General features: G+C 41.0%; 1 protein-coding gene across 3 annotated transcripts in view; it reads right to left on the bottom strand.

The window, feature by feature from the left end:
- Positions 1-7,669: 7,669 nt before the first annotated feature.
- Positions 7,670-10,740, bottom strand: part of EHF (ETS homologous factor) — a 38,886-nt gene continuing 35,815 nt past the window's right edge. For 2 of the 3 annotated variants that reach the window (XM_007123478.3, XM_024118921.2), the window contains exons 7-9: positions 9,961-10,023; positions 8,205-8,400; positions 7,670-8,102 (exon numbers count right to left, since the gene is read on the bottom strand). In XM_007123478.3, the coding sequence (XP_007123540.1) occupies positions 8,003-8,102; positions 8,205-8,400; positions 9,961-10,023 (359 nt within the window). In that variant the 3' untranslated portion in view covers positions 7,670-8,002. The remainder of the gene's footprint in view (positions 8,103-8,204; positions 8,401-9,960; positions 10,024-10,740) is intronic. The other variant, XM_055091552.1, reaches the window with a different exon arrangement.

Genomic DNA, 10,740 nt, shown 5'->3' with positions numbered 1-10,740 from the left:
TTTGTATCCACCTAGAGGGGTGGGATAGGGAGGGTGAGAGGGAGACGCAAGAGGGAGGGGATATGGGGATATATGTATACGTATAGCTGATTCACTTTGTTATACAGCAGAAACTAACAAACCATTGTAAAGCAATTGTACTCCAATAAAGATGTTAAAAAAAAAAGTGTATTTTATGCAAAGGGAACAGCTGAAGCAAAGTTCCCGAGGTAGGGATGAGTTTGACTATGACTTTCAGTGGGGCATTTTCAGTGACTTGATATGAACAGAGGCCAGATCATGACAGTTAACAGAAGAGAATTGAAGTATAAGGAAATAGAGAGTCTATGGGTAAACTACTCACTCAAAGAGTTGGTGTTGAAAAGAAGGAAGAGAATGGTATTGGTGGCATTTATGGTCGACAGTGGGCAGTGCCAGCCATTTCTATTTGGGTACCTTTCATTTCCCTTCCCATTTCAGTGATTTCCCCTCAATACCCATATTCTCAACCAGAAAGCCACATCCTTGGAACATTCATGTTAATGACTATGAGGTATTTGTGGGGTATGGAGATAAGAATACTCAAATCCTCCCACTTCAAGTCTCCACTGACAGCACGGAACTTGTTTGCACTTGTAGATACTGTCACCATTTCAGCAAACACAGAGATATTTGCTTTGGATCTTTATTATTTTTTTTGTTCTCTAGAATTTAGGATCACCTCTGGTTTCTAAGGCTTACTGTATCTTATTTTACTGTTGGTTAGTTTTGCTCACTATCTTTCCACCCTTACCCCATCCTCCCAGGTCAAATTCTAGAGAAAGGCTGTCCAATAGACCTTTCTTTGATTATGGAATGTTCTATAGCTGCATGTCCAATACAGGAACCATTAGTCATATGTGGCTATACAGCATTTGGAATCTGGGTAGTGCAATTAAGAAGCCACAGTTTCGGCTAGGACAACAGAAGAATTTATATTTTAATTTTATTTAAACATTAATTTAAAAATATGACACATTTAAATGTTTGGAAAATAAGTATGTTTGGAAAAACTCAGGTATATGAGTCAAATAATTTGATTATAAAATTTATGAAATCTAAATACAGATCAAGTCTTTCCAATCAATATTTAACATGTGTTCAGTAAGTGTAAAATGCACACCAGATTTTACAAACTTAATATGAAACTTTTTTCATATTTCATAAAATATCTCATTAATATATTAACTAATTTTAAAATGACAATATTTTTATATATTAGATTTTAAAATATATTATTATAAGTAATTTCACCTGTATCTTTTTACTGGTTAAAGGGAAAATTGGAAAATTTCACATTTCAAATTACATATGTGACATTTTATTTTCATCAGAGAGAGCTAATTTAAGGTATTATTTAGATATTAAAGAGCAGATTTGACAAATCTGTAGGTATATGAATATGATTCATAATGTTATTGACTTATGATGCTATATATTAAAACAGAATTGAGTTTAAAAAAAAAAGCCACAATTTCATTTACATAATTTTCACTAACTTAAATAGCCACATGTGGCTAGCACCCATATTTTTGGACAGGTAGTTCTAAAGTTAAAATTAAGGAGAGTTCATAGTTCCGAAATAGAAGACACTCTGCAAGTTCTTTGTGATTACTGAGAAATGCATCAGTGCAAATAAATAATTCCCAGGGCAACGAGGGAATTTTTCCTCAATTAAAAAAAAAGGAATATATACAAAGTAGGCCAAGTTTAATGTGCTTGAATATTATCAGCATACTAATTTAGCCCAAACATGAAAATACTGCTTCCTGTAAATCAGAGAGGTAATCTCTAAAGATCATCATTTCCCTAAGTGTGTTCTAAAGGGTGCTGATTTCATGAAGTCTTCTTTGATGAAAAAGGTGCATTGTCAAATAGGCTTGGAAAATTGGGAACACTTTTTTCCCTCTCTTATAGATTCACAATACACATCATAACACAAATGCTCTGGGAAATCCTACAGTAAATAACTCTGTGATACATTGTTTGACTCACTTTCTCCAATGTATTTAACCATGAAACTCTGTTTGTGTGTCTGCGTGTGTGTGTGTGTGTGTGTAAAACATTAGTGTTTTGACACACTAGAGAAATATTAGGGTTAAGAGTATGGACTTTGGGGGAATTCCCTGGAGGACCAGTGGTAAGGACTCAGTGCTTTCACTGCAGGGCCGTGGCCCTGGTTCAATCCCTGGTCAGGGAACTAAGATCCCACAAGCTGCGTGGTGAGGCCAAAAAAAAAAGTATGGACTTTGGGAAAAAGAGAGCTGGGTGAACAATGCCAGTTCTACCACTTACTACTAGCTGTGTGACCTTGAGAAAGTCATTTAATCTTTCTGACCTTCATTTCCTTCATTTGAAAATTGGAGATAATATCTATAAATAGCAGGCTTGCATGAGGATTCAATGTAATAGTGTATGCAAAGAACATATCACAGTTCCTGGGATCAAGTGGATCTTCCCCAAATGGTTAGCTATTATTATTTTCATTATGACGTCTATTTATTTATTTATTTATTTATTTATTTATTGGCTGTATTGGGTCTTTGTTGCTGCTCGTGGGCTTTCTCTAGTTGCGGCGAGCAGGGGCTACTCTTCGTTGCAGTGCGCGGGCTTCTCATTGTGGTGGCTTCTCTTGTTCTGGAGGACAGTCTCCAGCATGCAGGCTTCAGTAGTTGTGGCACGTGGGCTCAGTAGTTGTGGCTCGCCGGCTCTAGAGCGCAGGCTCAGTAGTTGTGGCCCACGGGCTTGGTTGCTCCGTGACGTGTGGGATCTTCCCGGACCAGGGCTCGAACCCGTGTCCCCTGCACTAGCAGGGGGATTCTTAACCACTGCACTACCAGGGAAGTCCCTCATTATGACTTCTTAAGTGACTGAAGGACTGAGACTTTCTGGGCCCCAGGAGAAATATGTTATGAACTGGTAGAGCTCATTTCTTGCCTGGAAATATTTTTACCTGTTGTACTGGAAACCTGGATGTAAGAGTGATCTTTTCTGCCTCCCTCTGTTCATCCTTCACTAAGAATGTACACTCAACATCAGATGCTCTCCATCTCACTCAAAAGAAAAACCAGAGCCTTCAAAATGACCTCCAAGTTCTGTGTGATCTGGCCTGCCAGGGCCTCTCTAACATTATTTCCTACTACTGCTGAGTCTACTCTGGCAAACAGACTGCCCCGCTGTTCCTTGGACATGTCAGGAACACGCGTCAGGAACCTCAGGAACTTTGCACCTGCTGGTCCCTCCAGTAGGGTACCATTCCCCCAGCCATCTGCATGGCTCCTTTCCTTCCACCCTTCTTAATCCTGCCTAAACTTGCAATCAACCCTACATACTCCAGCACACTTTACTCCTCTTCCTTGCTCTACATTTCTTGACTACACATCTGATATGCTATGTTTGTTTCTTAATATTTTGTTTCTTGTCTGTTTCCACGAATAGAACATAAACTTCACAAGAGCAGAATATTTTCTTGTCTCTTTCATTCTCTGCCATAACTCAGTGCCTAGGACAGTGCCTGGCACATAGTAGTAGATGCTCAGTAAATGCATATTGAGTAACCATATGCAGAAACTGCATATGTTGTGTTGCTAAGTGTGTTGCTAAGTGCATTCCCTCTAAGCCTGGTTTTGAATGACTTGTTGAAGCATGAAGCACACGGTTACAGGTTGGTTTCTGTGGTTTTTATTATTGTTTTCTGGGACCCATCAAACCAAAAAACCATATCTTGAAAAATATAATTCTTTCATAAAACAGAAATACTCAGTTTGAATTTAACACAGTTTCAAGGGCAAGATTTCTGATTTTTAAAAAAATAGCAGCAGTAGGGTTGCTTCCCACAAATTGTCAACCCAGAAACCAGATGGGAAGAAAAGCAAGAATTAGGCATATAGTTACAGAAAGATTAATCCCAATTAAGCTAAACTTGTGAAGGCTTATACATTTTAGTGGTTCGTGAGGCCCAGTCTCAACACGTTTTTATTAAATGTTCTCTGTATCTCTTATTCCAGAAATGGAATACTGAGAAGCAATGCTGAGGTTAATTCAGCTCTGATAATTGTGATTGCTGTGTTCTTTCTTTCACACAGGAAGTGTTCATCCAATGGGCTCCTATGGAGTACCTATTACACCCCACATAGTTAGATAAGCTCCTCACAAATATGGTTCCATGCTGTGCACACAGTAGGCACTCGATAAACTTTTTTTAACTATAGAAGAATAATATAATTGCCTTTCCCTCTTACTATTTTAACTTTTCCTACACTTTATACATTTGAAAAACAACACACTTGCAAAACTAAAATCTAACATGCATGACTAACCTTATCAAAAGATCCCTCAATATTTTTCAAAACAAAAAAATAATACAAACCAACCCCAAAATACTAAAACTTAGAACTGCTTTACACTTAAATAGCAATTTACATCATATAAACACATTCATAATCTTCATTGGTTTAAACAGGTTCGAGGTTCATGACTGGCTTCTTATACCAGATAAGTCTCACAGTTCCTAATAAGGTGACAGAATTCTCACACAACATACGTTGACTTGCAGAACCAAATAACCTGTTTTGATTTCATTTCAGCGCAGGTAGGAAGGCAAAGTAAAAGAGTCTCACAGTAAAATGTTCACCTGATAGATAATATGTCCTTGAAGTTTTGGCCGTTGTGCTCTTCGTTCAGTGAAGAAAACAATTTACATCACGATTATGGATATGGCTTCCCAATCCGAGGAGTCTTCCAGAAGACATTCATTCATTAACTCAACATATTGTTATTGAGGACCTGACTCACGTTAGATACTGGGAAAACAGTATTGCTAAGATATCATCCCTGCCCTCAAAGAGCTTACAGTCTAGCACGGTAAAAGTTTGAAGAAGGAGAAGCATATTCAAAGGAAAACTCATTGTCCAGGTCTGCCCTGCTCAGAAAGCGAGTTCAAGAAGCTGTAAGTATGTCCCTGGGAGTCAGGGCTTTGCTCGTTTCATCAAGTCAACTATCTAGAAGCCTCAGATGATCTGAGTCTGGTAAAGTCTTAGCAATACCTTTCCTGCCTCAGGTTCCCAGGAAAGAAAAACAAATAAGAGCCCAAGCCTTTAGTTTAAGGAGAGTTTAAGGAGACCGTGCGTAGTGACCACAGGAGCATCGGCTCAGACGAGCTTCTCAAGTGAGAAGCTGTGAGTTGCCAAAAGAAGGGGGCTTCACCTGGTTCTGGCTTGTCTCTGGGATTTCGCTATCCCTTGCAACACCGGGGGGAAGGATTCTGTTCACACCCCAAATTGGCATGGCTTGATTACCTTGAGTTCTCCAAGTCATGAACAGCACACAGAAAATGCATCAAACTCAAGCCAAGACAATAGAGAGATATGCTGAGAACTTAATACGCCCACCTATTTATGCAGGAACCGGGTGCCAAGAAACCGTCACTTTCAACAAATAACACAATCTGCTAATTATCTGCAGAGCGTTCCAGTCAGTACGCCCCAGACTCACTACCTAGCAGGGACTGCTCTTCAATGGAGAGGGTGAGAAAAGAGGCAAGACCAATTTGGAGGAATGTGAGAAACTTACAGGTTTGCAGAAGAGCAAGGTCGGAGAAGGATCCAGGCTGCCTAGATGATGAACAGGCCAAGCCGGAGAAGAAACAGCAGAGAGAGAATTAGCAGACACCCCTAATAACTTCACACAATTCAGACACACACAGTCACACAAACATTCATGTGTTTACACTAATTCAAATATCTGGAGGTTTAATCCATTCTGTGGGAAGTATCGTCAACTGCTGGGAAAGCCTCATAGTTCTTTAGCCTTCCTTGGAGAGCAACGTGTGTCTTTCATACAGGAATGTCTCAGATCTGTGCTGCTCATCTTCATTTCTCTCAGTTCCCTCAGTAACTGTGACTTGACAACACTGAGTAGCACCCAAGTCAGGCAGAGAGAAAAACAACTCGGTTTTACCTTCAGAACGTCATTCATCTCACTAAGCTGTGCTCCAAGGTCACTGGCCATAGTGGCTCTCATTATAATCAGGACAAATTCTTAATTCGTCATACTTCCAACCTTCTGAATCCATTACAGACACTCTGCAACCTTTGACTATGACTCGCTTGTCTGAGTTGAGGAAGGCACTGCAGGAGGTGTTCCATCAGTGGATGAGACGAGCCCCCTCTTATTGGTACGTGTCTTCATTCCCATATTATGCTCAAGATAGGCAGGAGGGAGGAGAAAGCCAAGGACGTGGGGAGCAGAAAAGAAAAGTTGCAAAAGGCATCTGGATGTTCAAACTCATTTTAAAAGTGTCTACAGGCTCCCGTTCCTCCCAGATTTCAGGGTCTGGCGATAAGTCTCCAGGGACCCAGAACAACGCCATCTTTGGAGAAGTCTCCAACTCTTTCCTGACCATAGATCCTGAACTGAGTTTTCTGTTTTTCTCTTCCATCCTTCCTTTCTTTTCTTTGTCCTTTTTTTTTTTTTTTAACATTCTTCTGGATGCAAATCTAGGCAAGACATCATTCACTTTGGAAAGAGTTAAGATGAGACAGGAAAGAGATTATCCAAAAGAGGAAAGATGATAAGAACTAACATCTGCAAAGATTCTCCCCTGGAATTAACTTCCTCTCTCACACACACACTCTTTTTCTCTCCTCTCAGTGTTTCCTTCTGTAATATAATTTTTACTCTGTTTTGTAATTCTAGTGCAAGTGTGTTCTATTACTAGCCCTTGTTTAATTTATCTGAGTCTAGCTCTCATCTCAGGTTCTGAAAAGAAATCCCTGTAGCTATTTCAACCCATTGTCCAAACATTTTAAAAGTGAAAAATAGGTTGACTTTAAAGTCTTGCTTTTGCTACAGTCTGGGGATTTGTTGTTGTTGTTGTTCTGAGAATAAATCACCATCTTCATCTTGACTAGCTAAATCAGTGGTTCTCCCTCCCCGCCCCCCCGACCCCGGGGACATTTGGTAATGTCTAGAGCCATTTTTGGTTGTCATAACTTCAAGGACCAGAGTGCCATTGGCACCTAGCGGGTAGAGATCATAGATACTGCTAAACATCCCAAAACACACAGGACAGCCAAATAATACACAACAAAGAATAATTCAGCCAAAAATATCAATTGTGCCAATTGGGAAACCACAGAACAATGGGAGTACAAGAGCAAACTCACAACTACCTCCCTTTTCCCACTCATTTTTAAGCAACTGGGATAAAAATAACCAAAGCCAGACCTTCTCTTAAGTAACTAAAAGTGAGCAGAGGTGGCAATTGAAGTTTTTCACCAATCATCCAAGGTGGAGGAGGGAAGATAGACTTGGCACCAGGTAAATCATTCCTGAATGAGTATAAAGCCCCCTCCACCATTATTCTTCTCTGATTTAAGCATAAAAGTCATGTGATTATGCAGTGATTACAGTCCACTGTGGATTGTGGAAGTCCTCATTCTCCACTCACTGATGCCTGAAGGTCGGGGTAGACTTCTCAGCATCCTTCTGGTTCATCCCACCAATCGGAGACCCTGGAGTTCATCCTAGAGACCACGCCCACCTCTCTTGACGAGGCCACGAGGATGCTATGTGCGGAGGACACGTCACCTTTTCCTAAATCATTTTGCATATAAAAACTTATAATGCCATCTGATTTTTTTTTTCTTTCTCCTTAGCAAGAAGCACATGGCTACAGACTGTTCTTGCAGTGGAAAAGAACTTCACAATAGAGGCAAAAACAAATCACAGCCACATACAGTGTCATATTTCACAGAAAACTGTGTACGTTTGTTCCCCATATAGGACATACTTCAAAGTAACAAAATAATTCTATCAACTGTCATGTTCCTTCTTCCTGTTAGAAGTAGATGTATTTTTTTTCCCCGTCATGGTACATAAATATCAGAGAAAAGTAGTCTTTGAAATATTTACGTCCAGGGACTTCTTGTTTGGTTAGCATTTGGGATGTGTTTAGGTTTGCGTTCAGTGTGTGTCAGCAGCTTCAGTTTTCATTTTCCCTCCATCCGCGTGCATTCTTCCCAAATTTATATACCAGTCTTCGTCCATCCACACGTTCCAGAATTTCTCTTTTGTAGTAATATCTGTAACAAAAGACATTGCATAAGGTGGCTGGTCTGATTAAGACAGCCGGGGAATAATGGGTCACACGGCCTTATCACGTTTGGAGACGTGAAACTCCTCACCTCATGGCTCGGCTGAGTTTTTCGTAGGTCATGCTGCTGTTGTTTTTCTTTTTCCCCCATAGCTGGGCCACAGCCTCTGATTTCAAGAACCTGAAGATGCCCTCAGACCGGTCTTCCCACTTGATTAACCCTGGATTCTTGTCTGGGTTCAGGAGGATGTCGCGGATGAATTCCCATAAGTGAGTCCCTCGCGGATCTGAGGTGAAGGAGGAAAAGGAGTTTATTCATGGCTGAAGTCACCGCAAAGGAGGGCTAGAGGAAGCCTAGAGTTGAAACATCTTACATCAAGTCAGAGATACTCGATTCCATGCTACCCACCTGTGACGCCAAATCACAGAATCCCCACTGGGTATTTAAGAATGAACTAGCACAGTTTTTTAAGTTTACAAATCAGAAAGCTGAAGCATGGGGAATTTAACTGACTTGACCAAGGTCGCACAGCTAACTAGTGGTAAAGCCAAGACAAAAGAAGAGGTCTTACACAGAGAACAGATTTGTGTTTGCCAAGGGGGCACGGGTTGGGAGGGGGACCAGATTGGGAGGTCGGGGTTAGCAGATGTAAGCTCTTATATGGAACGGATAAACAGCAAGGTTCTACTGTATAGCACAGGGAACTATATTCAATATCCTGTGATAAACAGTAATAAAAAAAATTTTTAAAAAAGAACGTATATATATGTATAACTGAATCACTTTGCTGTACAGCAGAAATTAACACAACATTGTAAATCAACTGTACTTCAATAAAAAGAAATAAATTTTAAAAATAGGTTTTAAATCTCCTAGGCTAGGAGGTGTATCTTCTAAATATGGTTGACAGATGGCTGGGCGTTCATTTCAACTTGTTACTTCCCAGGAGAGCAACGCTCAACCACTTTTATTCAGAACCTCATTTATTTAGAACCTCAACCAATGAGACGGCTGCCACCCAGCAACTGTGTGTCAGCCAAATGCCCATCGGCAGGGTCTTAGAATTCTAACTCCTAGAATATATTGGGGCGGGTTCTCACAGGGGTTGAGGGGGCAATTTGAAAATGAAACAGCTACTGTAATGAAATTAGCAACCAAATTCAATTCTACCCTCAGTGGATTTGTGACACACAACTCCCTCCCACACTCAATTTGAAGGGCTGTGTTCATTCAGTTCTGTGGGATGACCTGGAGTAGCAGAGAGCAGCAGTCCAACTCCTTACAATTTCCAGATGACACCACCTTGATTTCTTTCCGTGTCCTCCCCCACCCCCCACCTCCACGTCTCTGATATTTCACACACTCATAAGGTTTTATTATGGGGGAAATACAACTCCCCCAAAGCACTGTTGAATCTTAAGAATAAACAGTATTTCTTGGAACAATAACTCCACAAAAGTAAGAAGCCAACATTCAGCAAAAGAAAAAAAAGAATATACCCTCAGCTGTTTCTTCCCATCTCTCTCCTCTTCCCACCCTTTTTTCTGGAGAAAGGGAAATTGCTCACCCCATGCCTGCAAGAAGTGCTCGTTCACTGATGTCTCAGTTTTAGCACAAAGAGAACAGAATGAGGAGGAAATATCCACTGGGGCTCCACTTTGAGAAATGACTGCAGAGGGGGTTACTTAGCCAGCAAGTGATGCCTCTCTTTTCACACCCTACCCAGTCTGAGGTGAAGAAATGCAGGCAGCAGGTAGAGGCAATATTTGTCTAAAAACTGGTGGCCTCCAGTTACTCTCCACTCAAGGGGAAGGGCCAGGAGGCATCTGAAAGCCAGCCAACTTACTGTGCTTTTTGGTGTGGGACTTTGTTGGTTGGTCTTGCTGCTTTTTCATATCAGGAGACTCTGCTAAAGAGAAAAATGAGAACTGCTTCATTTCCCTATTTCCTACAATTATCATCTTCATTCATTCATCCACTCATTTCACCAGTATTTATTGAGCACCTACTACATGCCTGGCACTGTTCAGGTAGGTGGTCGTGTCCAAAACAAAACAGAGATGATAAGCGCTCTGGAGAAAAAATTTCAGGGTAAGAAATAGGGGTAGAAGTGTGGAGATGGGAATAATTTTGCCATTAAATATAAGGTGGTCACAGAAGACGTCTCTGATAAGGGGACCAGAAAGGTGTGAGGGAGACAGCCATACAGAGAGCTTGTGGAAGAGCTTTCCATGCCTGAGAATAGCAAAGGCCCTGAGGTCAGTGTGCATAGAATAGAAGGAAGCCAGTGTGGCTGTGAACAAGGGGCAGAGGGGAGCAGGTGAGGTTCAGATCACTAAGGCCTTGTAGGACTTTTTGAGGATTTTAGCTCTTATTCTGTGAGAAATGGGAAGCCATCGAAGGATTTATTTTTTATTTATTTATTTATTTATTTTTGGCTGCGTTGGGTCTTCTTTTCTGCCTGCAGGCTTTTTCTAGTTGAGGCGAGCAGGGGCTACTCTTCGTTGCAGTGCATGGGCTTCTCATTACAGTGGCTTCTTTTTTCTTTTTTTTTTTTTTTTTTTTTTTTGGGGTATGCGGGCCCCCCCCTGTTGGGGCCTCTCCCGTTGCGGGGCACAGGCTCCCG

Source organism: Physeter macrocephalus, chromosome 16, assembly GCF_002837175.3.
Source record: "Physeter macrocephalus isolate SW-GA chromosome 16, ASM283717v5, whole genome shotgun sequence".
Classification (NCBI taxonomy): domain Eukaryota; kingdom Metazoa; phylum Chordata; class Mammalia; order Artiodactyla; family Physeteridae; genus Physeter; species Physeter macrocephalus.
The sequence above is the reverse complement of the archived record's forward strand: the minus strand, read 5'-3'. Positions and strand labels throughout refer to the sequence as shown.